Source organism: Pelodiscus sinensis, chromosome 14, assembly GCF_052426305.1.
Source record: "Pelodiscus sinensis isolate ZL-2025 chromosome 14, ASM5242630v1, whole genome shotgun sequence".
In the NCBI taxonomy this organism is placed as follows: Eukaryota; Metazoa; Chordata; order Testudines; family Trionychidae; genus Pelodiscus; species Pelodiscus sinensis.
Window position 1 is genome coordinate 21,461,421 of NC_143065.1, and position 15,142 is coordinate 21,476,562.

At 42.5% G+C, this 15,142-nt stretch overlaps 1 protein-coding gene across 4 annotated transcripts in view; it reads right to left on the reverse strand.

Moving 5' to 3' along the window:
* Positions 1-524: 524 nt before the first annotated feature.
* MAPK6 (mitogen-activated protein kinase 6) overlaps positions 525-15,142 on the reverse strand; it is a 50,661-nt gene continuing 36,043 nt past the window's right edge. For all 4 annotated transcript variants that reach the window (XM_089782028.1, XM_006118513.5, XM_089782027.1 and 1 more), the window contains exons 3-6: positions 14,775-14,919; positions 4,828-4,992; positions 3,755-3,956; positions 525-2,874 (exon numbers count right to left, since the gene is read on the reverse strand). In XM_089782028.1, the coding sequence (XP_089638154.1) occupies positions 1,779-2,874; positions 3,755-3,956; positions 4,828-4,992; positions 14,775-14,919 (1,608 nt within the window). In that variant the 3' untranslated portion in view covers positions 525-1,778. The remainder of the gene's footprint in view (positions 2,875-3,754; positions 3,957-4,827; positions 4,993-14,774; positions 14,920-15,142) is intronic.

The following is a 15,142-nucleotide window of genomic DNA, read 5'->3' on the forward strand; positions in this document are numbered from 1 at the left end:
GTCTGCAGGGAGCTCAAACCCCCCACAGACAGGGGGAGCAGCAGAGGGGTGGATCTGGTCCTCTAACAGAGGCAGCAAGGGAGAGGGAGTGCATGTAGTCGACAAGATGAACCAATAAGCCCAGGCTTATTGGTTAATCCTGTAGTTGTCTACATGTTGACCTCCCTGTTATGTAATATATACATTATTCTCTCAGCATGCAAAGTCAACAAGTAGTTTTTAAAATTAGTACCAATTTTTTTCAGATTCACAGAAAACATTGAATTATTTAAAACCTGCAGCTTGGTTTTAAATAAAAGCAATTTGAATTAACTGCAAAAATTGCAAGTTGTAGGCCACTTAAAAAGTGATCTAAAAGTCACTTTGGCACTAAGGGGGACCAAACAAAGCTACCACATGCTGAGGGTGCAAAAGAAACCATTTGAAACTGAAGGCAAACACACTGCCACGATATAAAGTATGTCATGTCCACCTAAATTACAACATAGCAGATAATTCTCATTGTTCAAGTAGTGAAACCAGAGTCAGTTTTTGCTGGCCATGTTTTATTAGGTTTTTTTTTTTAAATAGGGGAGCCAATGATACATACAGTATCCCAAAAATATAAAATAAAATAAAATAAAACGAATTTCCAGAAGACCGAGATGCTACATGCTACATGTAACCTAATTTTATTCATGCTTGCTTTGGGGGTGGGAATTATTCAGTAAAAACATACAGTAAAAGCAAAAATGTCTCACCATATAGAACTTTTAACCTACAATAATGTTGTACCTTAATTATTTCCATGCACACAACTAACATTACAAAATTTAAAAAAAATGAACACAATTAAGACTTCTAGGAGCATTTTATAATAAAGCAATTCCTAATTTTTGTAGAGAGATCAAGCACCCCCAAATTACAAATTCCTATACACAGTGAGTGCTTTACTTGAAATGAAAACTAAAAAAAAAAAGATGTATTGGACAGCCTCAGAATAAGCCAATGTTATTATATAATCAGCTATGTAGGCAATAAACCATAGTGCTAAACAAAAACCTTATCTGCCAAGTAACTTCAAAAATTAAGTTGACTTTCTGTAATTACAGAAAACATACTTATTTGTTAAATAAATAAAAGTGCGGCATATTAACACTTCACTATAAAGAATGTATACCAGGACATTTATAAATATTGAATGATTTTTCAGGAAAAATAGCTACTAGAATAATGCTGGCTAAAGAGAAGTGCATAATGAGAAGCACTATGGGTAGTTAATGTTTTGCCACATACTGCTGTTACCTTGAGGTAGATAACACATGCGTACCAAATTCTGCATTCATTTTCAGTTGCTGCTGGTATCATGTGTTTAAGAAATGTATACAGTATGAAAAACTAATACATGAATGAAAAAATGTTTCAGGGGAAAAATAGATATTTTCATGCAATTATGTACAATCTCACTGTGTAAATTTCAAGGCAAGATTATTTTTTCTGCAAAACATGGACAACTGTTTTACTGACAGAATGTTTTTACTTGGTTTAGTGCATTTTTGCTGTTTCCTCCTGCATTTTGCATTATTCTGCTCTATTCTTTAATTTTGTGTGCAAACGACATGCCAGTTTAAAAACAAAAAGGTAACATGTACAGAAACTGTAAAAATGATGGTAAACAGAAAGCTAATGAAATCCATACCAAAAGTACACCATCTGATTCAAGTAAAAAAAAATTACTTACACTAATAAAAAAGACAAACATCTCATGAAGAATATTTAAAAAAAGTCTGCTGAGTGTTTTAATTTAGATGTTTCAGAATGCTGCTGTATGTTTTATGGGGAATTTGGGGAGACGATTTCATAGCAGAAGGCGTTAACGTGGCCTGAATTGATTTAAGTGGTGAACCAACAGGACTGTGAAACTGAGGAATTCCTATTGCCTCTAACTGCTTGTTAAAGAAAAACTCCCCACTATTACTAAGAAAGCTCTCTTCTCTTTCCTTCTCCCCAAGCTTTCCATCTTCTACTGGCTCAGTTTCTAGCATTTCTGTATCTTCCTTCTTACTAAAGAATTTGTCCAAGTAACTGGTGTAAGTATTTTCTTTCTCAATGTGTTCATCTTTCCTGACTTCACAACAAAACTGGTCTATGAGGAAGCACTCCTCCCCACCACTTACAAACTGGCTATCCCAAGAGGTTTGGTACAGCGCTTCCAACTGTGCCAAGTTGGCCATTCCTTTTTCCTGTTTCTCTCTGCTTACTGACTTTGATATTAACCCTTTCAATTCCAGTTGGGACACTGAACTATTGAAGTCATTTAATTTATCAACATCAGTAGACTCATGTTGTAAACTAAGTTGAATTGTTCCTGCTATAAATGAATCAAAGTCAAACCCCTGATTCTTCTCCCTTTCTTTTTCAACAAGCTGCTGTGATGCTTCCTCAAGAGCTATCTGAGCTTTCACTAGTCCATTCCTTTCACATTTTGACTTGCCTTTCTTATCAGACTTCTCTTTGCTCTGCTCCTTCCAGTTAGAAAGATCTATAATAAGCTTGGGCTCATAGTAATGGTTAACTTCACTATCTCGCCAAACTAAGTTATCTAGGAATGAAGATGACCTCATTTTATAGTTACAAGTGTGATTACATTCAAGATCACAGTACTTATTTTCATGGTGATCAGGGTATTGCCAGCAAGATTCTGAGAAGTGCGTGTCAAAAGCAGGATCTTCCAGATACTTTTCACGATCTCCATCCAAATATTTGCGAGGATCTACTTGCACTTCTTCCTCATCAGTGACATCAGAAAGAGCCCTTGGATCACGCTGAACTTCATCAGCTTCAAAGTTATTATGAATAGGCCAGTCATGATCTGAAAACTGACTTTCATGGTATCTGTAATAATTAATTTTTTAGAGTTAGTGAACAAAAAAAAAAAAAAAAAAGACTTCTGATTACAAATCATCCCACACAAAATGAGCTGTGATTAGGAATACCACTAGACCATTTACAATTCAACATATGCAAGTTATATTTTCTCAACTCTAGTGGGTTGTATCTGTATTTAAGGTTTTTAATGCATTCCAAATATGGTAACATATATGCATAACTCTAATAATTGTAAATCCCAGAATATAAAATAGGAGATTTAAGCCAATTTAAGAATCCCCTCAAAATGTTTTTATTAGAAATTATATTTTAAGCTATCATTTTAAAATATGATTAATGCAATTATATATGCCTTTACTAGTATATTTATTGAATGCTGAATAAGGAAATCATTTGTATTTGACACATTTGTCTTACTGAAATTAAAAAAAAAATCTTAAAAGCCTGACAGACTGAAAAATGAATGTTTTAATGTGTGTAAAAAAAAATCAAGACTTATTTATGGAGCCAGAAAATCATAGTATAGTTATATATAAGCATATCCGTGTCAGTCTTTGTTCTGCTTTATATTGCAGACAATTATAAAGTGCATAAAGACTAATTACAGAGACCAGCTGTGGGAAAATTCTTATCCTCAAGTTAATTTAGAAATAACAATTGAAATGGAGTTGGTGTCCCTGGAGGTTGAGGGAGGGAAGGAGGGAGGAGGAAAAACTCCATGGGAATACTTATTCCTGCTTTCTGCCAAGTTCTACTACTCTTAAAAGTGAGGTGTTCATGGTATCTCAGATATAGCCTCATATTTTAGATTTAAGGAACATGTCATGATTCAGAAACATAAGGCAATTCATGAATATCTAAACATCAACATTGGGAATAAGTTTACCTTTCCCAATTATAAATATGGCTGTGACTTTCATCCATGAGCAGAATGTCATCAACCTCATCTTCAATGTGAAAAGGATGGCTTGAAATGGGCTCGTCCGTTGGAAAGGAGTAAATGCTCATATAAGGATGGGATAAAGCTTCTTCTGCTGTCAATCGATCCATGGGACTAAATGTCAAAATTTGCTCTAGGAAGTCCAGTGCTAGGAGAGAGTAAACACACATCAATGATCAGTAATTAGAAAATAAAAATATTCATTCCTGAAACAATTATACTTGGGGATTATAAACACAGTGCCTAATTTTGCAGATGTGTATGCCCATGTGAAAAACTGCTGAAAACACTGAGACTTAAACGCTACAGAATTATTTGTAAAGACAAAGCCACCAGTTGATAAAGTCAACCTGTACAAAAATGTATTCTGTAGATATAAAACTGGAAAGGCAGATTTTAAGAGAGGGTTTTTCTTCGTTATAAGTTAGTTGAGTTAGCATCCTCTAAATCAAGTTAGCAAGTGCCACTGACTTCTATACAATACTGCCACGAATGGTCAAAAAAATTGTTTGAACAAAATATTCATAAATACCTGACTCCAAACTACTTTATTTTGAAAAAATAGTGCCTACAATGTTTTCAGAAAAATTACTGTACACCCCTGAACCAATTACATCACTCACATACTTTTAGAAGACTAATGTCTCAATAACCCTCTCTCCTCTACAGCATTATTTGAATTGTCACAGAGATGCCCAAGAGCCCATCTTTTTACACCTCCCTGCAAAAATGCCACATAGCACTCCTCTAGGACAACGGAAGTAGCTATAATGTGATACAAGATGGTCCATTTCTCACAAGGCCTGGAGACACCTGCCTCCACAAAGGTCCTATTCTGGAGAAGGCCATAGTCAAACATTAACATATCATCAATCCTTTGTCAAAAATGGAAACATGCTTTTGGTTCTGAAAATGTTCACTGTAAAAGCTGTCTGCAAGGATTAATGTTTTTAATTTACAGGACTAAAATTATTTTTGTTGTTTTTTGTTTGTTTGTTTTTTAAACCAGAAGCACTTACCTTCAGGACTGATGCCTGGAAGCAGCTGTGTTAAAGGTTTGTGTGGCTCAGTCATATCATTTTTAATGTAAACTGGGATTACAGTGAGAAGATCCTGACGGTCCTCCTCATGCACAACAGGAATTGATTCTAAAATCAGCTGCATTTGTTCAAGTTCATGTGCACCTATTTGTTAAGCAAACAAGATACTTATGTTCCAAAGAATTTGCCTTAATTTCTGACAAACACATGCCTTAAAAACAGAGCTCAAAAGTAGTTTAGTACACTTTAAAGCAGGGGTCGGCAGCCTTTTCAAACCAAAGAGCCAAACCACATCAAAATTCAGAAGTAGTCAACAGAGAGACACATAAAACTGCCCATTTGCATGACTGAAAATATACAATTTTTTATTGATAACTGACATGATGATTAACAACATAAATGAAACATTGTACTCTCAGACTTTATTTAATGGGACTTCAGCTGCTGCTGGGGGTGCAGGAGTTAGGGTTGGGATGTATTAGGGACTCAGGGCAGAGGGGGTGTGGAAGGTGCAGGAGGCAGGGCAGAGTGCTGGGGGTGGGGAATAGAGTATGCGGTGTTCCCTGGAGGTGGATTAACTTACCTGGCTGGAGCTGGGCTGCTGCACCCAGGTAGCAGTGGTTGGACAAGGGGCCAGAGGTGAGGATTGCTGCAGCCAGATCGTGGCCTCCCCTCCTACCCACGTTGTAGCAGGAGGGGGGCTGCCACCAGCCCTTCCTGCTGCCAGATGGGGGCTGGACTGTGGGCCCTGCCCCAGGATTGGAGCCAGGGACAGGACGCTGTAGCCAGATGGGGGCTGGACACCGACTGGAGCTTTGTTGGCCAGGCTTCATTTTAAATAAAGTAAAATATGTCAAAACACAAAAAGTTTCAACATTGTCTTTATTTATGGCAGGAGTGGGGAACCTTTTTTGGGTCGGGGCCACTGACACGCAGACAAATCAGTCACAGATCAGATAAGTGAGAAGCCAAAAAAACCCTCTCCAAAAACTCCCAACCCTCACTGATGTGGCCCCCCAACTGAAACACTTTCCTACCTGTCTGGCTGGGGGGGAGGGTGCAGGAGCAAGGTAGGGATGTGGGGTCTCGGTGAAAGGGATGAGTGAGGGGGGTTGGTGGGGTCTGGGCATGAGAGGGTGAGGGGGCACCTACTTGTTTTCTCACCCCACTCCCAGTGCCATGTCCCAGACATGGCCTCCCCCTGTTCCCATATACCAGATTCCTGCCAATTGGAGCAGCATGAAAAGCATACAGGAAAGTATGTCCATGCTGCTGCTCTTCCCGTCCCCCCTGTCCCATCGGGGGGGAAAGGGGGGAGTGGCAGCGCACAAAGTCACTTCTGGTTCTACTTCTTCCCAGCGAATCAGATTCAGAGGGGAGATTCAGGGCTCTCCCCACACTTCCCGCAGGAAGCTAGTGCTCCAATCTTGGGGCACTGTGAAGCTAGAGCGCCAGTGTGCGTTCGCTGTTGCAGGGGGAGCGCTGAGCTTGAGCTGCAAGAGCCAGTTTTGGCTACCTACTAAGCCATATTTGGCTCAGGATCCATAGGTTGCCAACCTCCGCTTTAAAGGAATTAGTGTATAATGTCTAGATATTAGTATATAGTGCCTTAAGTTACTGTACAAACACCAAGTGTGGGTCTCACTACTTGTTTTTGGCAATATCCTACCCCTCCATTCTGCTCACTCAATAATTCATTCCATATCAGGAGCACTTCAGCTTTTGTGCTATTCTAGCATCAGAACAGTGATGATTCATCTCAGCCTTTATTTACTTGAACATAAAACTGACAGATCCACCAACTGATCCATCTGCAAGACAATTCTGATCTGAAATCTTGTAGTAACGTCAGGAATACTAATACATTAATATCAGCTGATTAAGCAAAGTGTTCCACATAAAAATTGTACTAATATTGTATTTTAGTTTTGAAGTGTAGCATTAATATTTTTAAAAAGATTAAATACTTAATGAAGTATAGTTATGTACAGGCAGTCCCCGGGTTACGTACAAGATAGGGACTGTAGGTTTGTTCTTAAGTTGAATCTGAATGTAAGTCGGAACTGGCGTCCAGATTCAGCCGCTGCTGAAACTGACCGCCAGTTCTGACTTACATACAGATTCAACTTAAGAACCCCAAGCGTCCCCAAGTCAGCTGCTGCTGAAACTGATCAGCGGCTGATTCCAGGAAGCCTGGGGCAGAGCAACTCTGCCTCGGGCTTCCTGTAGTCAGCACTGGTCAGTTTCAGCAGCAGCTGACTTGGGGACTCCTGGGGCAGAGCAGCTGGGGTGCTGCTGGGTTGCTCCAGTAGCACCGCTCCTCGGCGCTACTGGACCAACCCAGCAGCACCCCAGCTGCTCTGCCCCAGGCGTCCTGATTCAGCCACTGCTGAAACTGACCAGCAGCGGCTGAATCAGGACCTGGGGCAGAGCAGCTGGGGTGCTGCCGGGTTGGTCCAGTAGTGCCCAGAGCGGCGCTGCAGGACCAATCGGCAGCGCCCCAGCTGCTCTGTCCCAGGGTCCAAAACAAAAGCCTGGTCTGCTGGGGGGGAGGAGGGCACACTAGCTGCGCCCCCCTCCCCCCCAGCAGACCAGGGACACGGGGAGCAGAGCTGCAGCGGGGTCCTGCACCTCTGAGACGTTGCCAGAGCAAAGCCTCAGAGGCGTGGGAACCCGCCACTGCTGCGGCTTCAGTCCCGGCTTCAGTCCCGGTGCCTGTGGTCTGCTGGGGACGGTCCCCAGCAGACCACAGGCACCGGGACTGAAGCCGCAGCAGCGGCGGGTTCCCACGCTTCTGAGGCTTTGCTGTGGCAAAGCCTCAGAAGCGCGGGAACCCGCCCGGTGCCCCTGGTCTGCTGGAGACAGTCTCCAGCAGACCAGGGGCACCGGAGCAGCTTACAAACGGGGCTCTCGCCCCGGAGCTCGCAGGTAGCAATCCGCCACCTCGACCTCCGGGGCGAGAAAGCCCCGTTCGTAAGTGCGGATCCGACATAAGTCGGATACACGTAAGTCGGGGACTGCCTGTATAATAAAATGGCAGCCATGCAACACTGCCTTTAAGACGACTATTCAAAAACAAACTTAAATATAGGACACCAGGCATAAAGACATGTTCAACACAAAATGCTTACTAAATCAGAAGGGAGCTTTTTCATTGCTCAATGGGCCATGACTATGATGATGAGCCTCTACCAGTAGCCATTCGATAATGGGCTGCCCCTCCACCACCGTGGCCAAGCCCAGGGTCTCATCCTCCTTGCAGTCCTGGCCAGGATCTCTGCTCTGCCCAGTCAGGAGTGCAACTTCCCTCATACACCTTGCTCTTTCAGAGTTTGGGTCAGGTGTCATCAACATGGAATGCAGGGTGCCACCTGCAGCCATGGGTGAGCGCGAGTAGGTCCTGGCAGGACAGAGCTCATGCTGCCAGCCAGGACGGCAAGACCCTTGCCACTGGGGACACTGCTCCATGGCTGAATGTCTCCTACACAAGATGGCCCTCGCGCACTCCCAGCTGACAAGCAAGCGAGCAAATCCATAGAGCCGTGGTCCCCAACCTGGTGCCCGCAGGTGCCATGGCGCCCGCCGGGCTCTTCACATGCGCCCGCGGAGCAATCTGGGCTGGCCCTGCCCCTGGGCGTGCGGCAGGTGCCAGCCCCGGGCGCATGCCCCGGCCCTGGCGCCGGCCCCGCCCCCGGGCGCGCGGCACTTACGGGGGGGCCCCGCGGCACTTACGGGGGGGCCCCGCCCCCGGGCGCGCGGCACTTACGGGGGGGCCCCGCCCCCGGGCGCGCGGCACTTACGGGGGGGCCCCTGAAAAGGTTGGGGACCACTGCCGTAGAGGATGCCCTGCATTGATGCAGCGCTGCTGACACTTGATCCCTGCAGTCACAAGGTGCAGGAGGAAAACAGGCTGGTCAATATTGCAAGGAGATGAACCCCAGAAGGAACCAATCATTGGCAGGGCAGCCTCTCTCACTGCAAGGGATTCATCCTCATAGTCCTGGCTAGGGATCGCTGCTCTGCCATGAAGGAACCACACCCCAGTTCCTGCAGGTGCAGGGAACGCGCTCTCACACTGCAGCAGTGCAGGGTGATCTCTAAAGTGCTGTCACAGCCCCACTCCCTCATTGGTCAACCAGGAGCTGTCCCCAAACAGGAACTGCTCAGCAGGGGGGTGGCATGCTCTGTGGTTGGGGTCTTCTCATCCTCCTTATAATCTTGGTGATCTCTGCTGCACTGGGCAGGACGACTGCAGGAGCTTCCCCCACACACCGTACCCTGGTGTGAAGAGTCCATGGCCACACAGTGACCTGAGCCCACCTCAGCCCTATTGTCAGAACTGGGCCCAACTACTGCAATCCTGCTGCAGTCTCACCAAGCTGTGGTTACCATGGCAACACCTTCACAAAATGACTCCTGGGCATGGTAAGTTTCCATGGTAACCAGGCAGCATCCAGAGGCAGAGTTGTTACCTATGCCACAATTTGAGCCACGCCCATATTTACGTTTTCTGACATTGCATTTCTCTATTGAGATGGGGGAGAAGTGACGTGATTTGATTTAAAGAAAATCACAAGCACTTCTGCTGGAGTTAAGCTTATTTAAATATATACATGCTTGACTCTGCCTAAAAGTATACACATATACAAAAAAGCAGTTTTTTAATTCTTTGGGAACACCAGTAGTGAGCAATAATTTTTGCTGGCGGGGGGGAGCCACTCCAAGATTTGGATAAGTGGTCAAAGGCCACACTTTTCTATGGAAGGGTGCGGGGTCTGGAACCAAAATTCGGTACAAAAGAGTGTTTGGGATAGAGGATTGGGATGCAGGGGAGGGTGTGGAGTCTGAGTGTGTGTTTGGGCAAAGGTGGGAGTTTTGATCTGGGGCAAGAGATTGGGATGCAGGACCCGGGTAGGGGTTCAAGGACGATTCTGGCATGGGGGAGGGGTGCAGTATCTGGGAGGAAATTGGGTGTGGGAAGGGGTAGAATGCCAGAGGAAGGCTCTGACTGGGAGGTTCGTACAGAAGCAGCTTCTATCCAGCAGTACTTCCAAGCTGGCTGTACCATGTTGCTCTCAGTGCTAGGGTTAGAAAGGCTTTGCGAACTGCCTCTGCCCCCAGTAAAATCTCTTAGTTCCCACTGACTGGTTTCTGGTCAATAGGAGCTTAAAGACATTGCAGGGGCTGGGGGCAGCGCATGAAGCCTCCCTCCTCCCCCTTGGGGTGCAGAAAGCCACAGGGACAGCTAGCTGCTTTGAGTGGTGTTGCTTCATGTCACAGGGGCTGGCGGACTGGATTAAAAGGCTTGGCAGGCCGGATCTAGCCCATGGGCTGTATACCTTGCCCACCCTGGGTTAGACTGTACCTCACTTGCCTGGATAACAAGAAGCTGCTACTTTTGTTTCTCTCAGTGTATTTAAGAATCTGTCAAAGAAAATGAAATCTCCCCAAAATGAGCCACAGTGTTTAAATGTGTGGAAATGTGAATGTATAACTGCGAATATATCATTTCAATATTTTACACTACTCTCATAACTATAAAGGAAATTTTACAAGGCATTTTAAATCAACTTTCTACCCCAAACCCAAGTATTGTGAGGGGTCTACAGGTTTCCTTTTTCATTAAAGTTCCTTTGCAATAACCAGGATTCTGAGGGATAACTTGGAAGCACAGACAGGGAATGAACATCTTGATATTAACACGTTACATACAACTGTTTAAAATACCTCTGGATTTTGTAGATACAAAGTATCTAAAAGCATTAAAAAGCTTACTTATTCAGGAAGCTAAGATGATACCAAATAGCTTCCCAAATTAAGACTTAGCATGAGCCTTTTATAATTGCTTCTTTATTTGATATCATAGGCACAGGTTCCTGTAACCAGATATGCTAAATTTGGGATTCTCTCTATAAAGACTAAACTAAAACTCAGAAAAGTCAGGATAATGGAAAATGTATATTTCCAGATACACAGGCTTACAACTCCAGTTTCTTATGATTTACTCTTTTTTTTTCCAAATGATGCCATACAGGAATAAAGATGTACATGTATTCTACTTGGTAGCAAACGAGAGGCTCAAATAGTCATCTTTACAGCCGGTGGCCACAGGATATATTAAATGCAAGAATCTCACACCTGCTGACAAAACTAGAGCACTAGAGAGAAAAAAATCTTTATTAAGAAATTAGGGTCAATTTTCAAGTGAGCTCAGTTACTTTCCCATTCAGACAGTTAAATGAAGTGGCCATATTGTCAAAGTGCTCAGCTGCCAACAATTTTCCCTCGAGAATAATTAGTTCTCTCAAAAATTTGACCCCAATTGTGGGCACTAAGCACTTTTGGAAGTTTGGCTTGCAGTGCTTTTAAATTGGACATTACTGCATTAGCAAGAAAAACAGCATAAGCCTTTTGCAGTTACTATCACAATACAAGCAATTTCACAAGATGTACCTTACAATACTGTACAACACGCACAAGCATGAACTGCACTTCTCTTTACAGCTACAGTGACATTTTGCCATTAAAAGTCATTGGCTTTTCTGGAAAAACCACCTCATAGCAGATCTTCAGACAACAGCATTAAGCTCTCAACCACTCACCAGACTCTGCATCACAAATATAAAGGCATCCTATTTTTTGTTATACCTAACAAATATGAAAGAAGTCTATAAGTATTTGTGTCAAACTCCTATTAATTGTTAATTTCAAAGCACCTCCTCTAGACAAGTCTCTTTATAAAATTATCCACATACATCCTGGTCAACAGTCCAGCCTAACTCCTTTTCCCTGTAAGATGATTATAGCTTCCATGCCTTCTACATACAAAGTTAAGTTGTACTGTTGCATTTCAAGACACACACACACACACACACACACACACACACACACACACTTTAATCTGAATACTCTTTTTAGCCCTCTCTTTTTAGGTAATAAAATGAACATCTGGACTAATACTCTTGATTTAAAATCTAATAAGTTAAAGATAAAGAACAAGTCTAAGTCTAAGGGCATAAATGAGTGTAATGGTGAATCTGTCTGTAAAGGGAGAATATGATCCCCTACCAATGTCTAGAGGGCAAAACAGAAAGCAGCAGCTGGAAAACCCCCTCTATGAAGCTTAGAGTAGATTAAGCATGCCACTATATTGTGGAGAAGGAAAGCATGATACAAAAAGGCAAAATTCAAAACACTGTCTACCTAGCCAAGAGAAGTAGGGAAGAGATAGGGTGTCCTGAAGCAGAGTCTTTGGCTCACATGTAATGGGGTTGATTTGCTATAATCCATAGGTGGTGAGCATTGTGAAGTCATGTTAAGATTGAAATTGAAATACAAATATAAATGTTTGTCCTTTGACTCGTCAAGAAAAATAGAAAGTTGAACAAGAATTAAAATTAAGCTGCAATTATGAAATATATCCAGATGAGAATGAATGCATGAGTACATGGCTTTATGCTTTTATCTTTGTAATAGTTTTGACATAGGAAAGGGCCAGAACATAATCCTAGGATCAACATGTACTAAAAAATGTAATCTAAACATATTTTAGTAGCAATGTTAAATCCTAGTATTTAGATTCCATTTTTAATATACCAGCGATTCTATGTTTATGCTGTATTAGAACTGCATCAATAGATCCATATCCCCAAATTTCAGGATTTTTGTTACTGACTAGCATTTTTTCCCAGTAAAGCTGTCTAACCTTTCTTTCAACCATTCTCAATGAGCTAGAGGGACATTATATTTCCATTTTTTGAGTATTAAACATTCTGCCACTAAGACACTTTAATACCTAGTGATCACTGAAAGATTTAATACTGGTTGAACCTCTGTAATCCGGGAATCCCTACTCCGTCAACATCCATCGTCCAGCAGGACCACAGGTGTTCCAGGACCAGAGAGTCCTGTTGGCAGGCTGGCGTCTGGGGTCCCTGCAGGTGGGCTGCCCAGAGCACCGCAAATGGGCTGCCAGGCACAAGTCAGTGGGGCCAGAAGCAAAGCACACCACAACAGGCTGCTCGGTGGGGCCAGGCACCCAGCAGTCCAGGGAGCTGGGCTGCTCAGCAGACCAGGGAAGGAGATGGGAAGACTGGCAGGGCAGCAAGGCTGGTGGCAAGTGGGAACTGGGCAGGAGACTGGTGGTTGGTCCAGGGTTGGGAGGAGACGGTAGAAGGGGAGCCAACTATGACCTCCCCATGTCTGGCAAAATCCCTCGTCCAGGACCGATTAGGTCCCAAGGGTGCCGGACCAGGGAGGTCCAACCTGTACATTTACTAATTCCAGGACAGACTTCTGAAGAAAGGCAGATCTATGTAACTTCAAGTTCCTAGTGATTTTCAAAGATGTGACATCCAATTAATGGCATTTTAAAATGCAAAATGCTCTGAGCTTGACTTTTATATTAATGCCTGAAGTTAGGAATTTCCTTACAGCATATTTTTAAGTGTATGGAAAAATGTTGTCACATTCCCAATTGAAACAGTGGAATGGATTCTGCTTGTGACATTCGCGTGTATTTAATCAATTATGTATATTTTATGCTGGCAGAGTTAACTCCTGAATAAATGCAGTTCTTGGAGAGTAGAAGTTTGCATCCTGCACGATCAGAAGAATTAATGGAAATCACAAGTTTTGTGGGCACACCCACAAACTCGTAAGGGTTGTGAGCCTCATTAAATCCAAAGGGACATATCCTACCCTGAGTAACGTCCTTTCTGCACCAACGGAGCACCAGAAGTGGATTGTAAACCTGCCCAGAACATACAGCTAGAGAATCTCCCCAGGTCAGCACACTCCTTCAACCCAATCCCTTGTTGAGCCTGTGTGGCTGAAATAGCCAAAAGCAGTTCCAGGAAGGAGCATAAGGATTTCCCCCACTGTCCAAAAATCACATGCGCCAACTGGGTCTTTCAGACATCCTGATATCCAAGCAATAAGCCAAACCAGTTTACTTTGTAACACCTATGTACATGAACTACTTTGGAAGGAGGACTTTACCATAACTTTCCTGCACGATTTAGAGAGCTCATTGTACAGGAATGGAACCTGGAACCAATTGAAAAAAGCCCCTTTTATGAACAGGTGCAAGGGTGGGGTACTATTTACCTAGGCAAGATTTGAAATTCAATTAAAAAATTAACTGGATTTTATTTGAACTATATTTTATAGCAAAAACTAAAAGTCTTTACATTCTAATTTGCCAAAGATAGTCCTACGGCCTCATTCTCAAAGGATATGGTTTAATCAAAGTCTGAAATTCTTTATTGAAATAAGCAGAAAGATATTTGTTCAAGTCACTTTTCAGAAACTGAAAGGGTATTTTAAAATGTTAAATCCAAAGCACCTGTACAAATAGCTTCATAGCATCAGAAGTCTACTCTCAACACAGACAATCCAGCAACGACTGTAAATAGAAAAGATTTTTCCCCCCTTAAGCGATGTATAAAATTAACATAAGCCCATATTTGATAACCTTAACTTCAGAATCACTCTCTCAATATATGACAATCTGCAAAATGGAGAAAGTACTGCTCATCTACTTCATAGATGTAAATATTGCACAAACATTAAGTTGGAGTTTTCACATGCAAACAACAATTTGAAATAGTAACTTACATTAAGAAGCATAATATTCAAAATAAACTTTGTTTTCTATAGTAATGTTAACTTTACAGGTCTAATTACTGCTCAAGACAGTTAAATGTAGACCTACAACATTTACAAATGATATGCAATCTGGACAAATCAATGTTACTGTGAGAAACTTCTGTCATTTTCAACTATGTTTTGTTTCAAGGAGGTACTTATGGCATTGTTAGATGGGAAAAATAAGTTTCTTACAGCAACATATATTCTATGCTTGACATTTTGTATATGGACTCATCCAGCACATATAAGTGAATGACAGTTAGTACACTACCAACCTGCAAAGAGGGTTTTCCCAGTCAGCATTTCAGCAAAGATGCAACCTGCAGCCCACATGTCAATGGCTTTAGTGTAATTGTTAGGAGAAAGTAAGAGACGGGGTGATCTGTACCATTTAGTAACCAATCCCTCAGAAAGATGACCCTAAGAAAGTAAAAAGAGAATTAAATAGTCTCAAGACAAAAATTATTTTAATCCAAGTCTCCAGAGGTAGACAATTTTAGACCATTTGATCACAAATATTGGCCTACTTATTACATTTAATGTACTATACATGCCTATATGGTATAAGCACACTAAAGTTTAAATGCTGTTTGCAATGAGCTGCAAGTTTGATCTTTAAAGGTTGCTATATAAAATAGCTCTT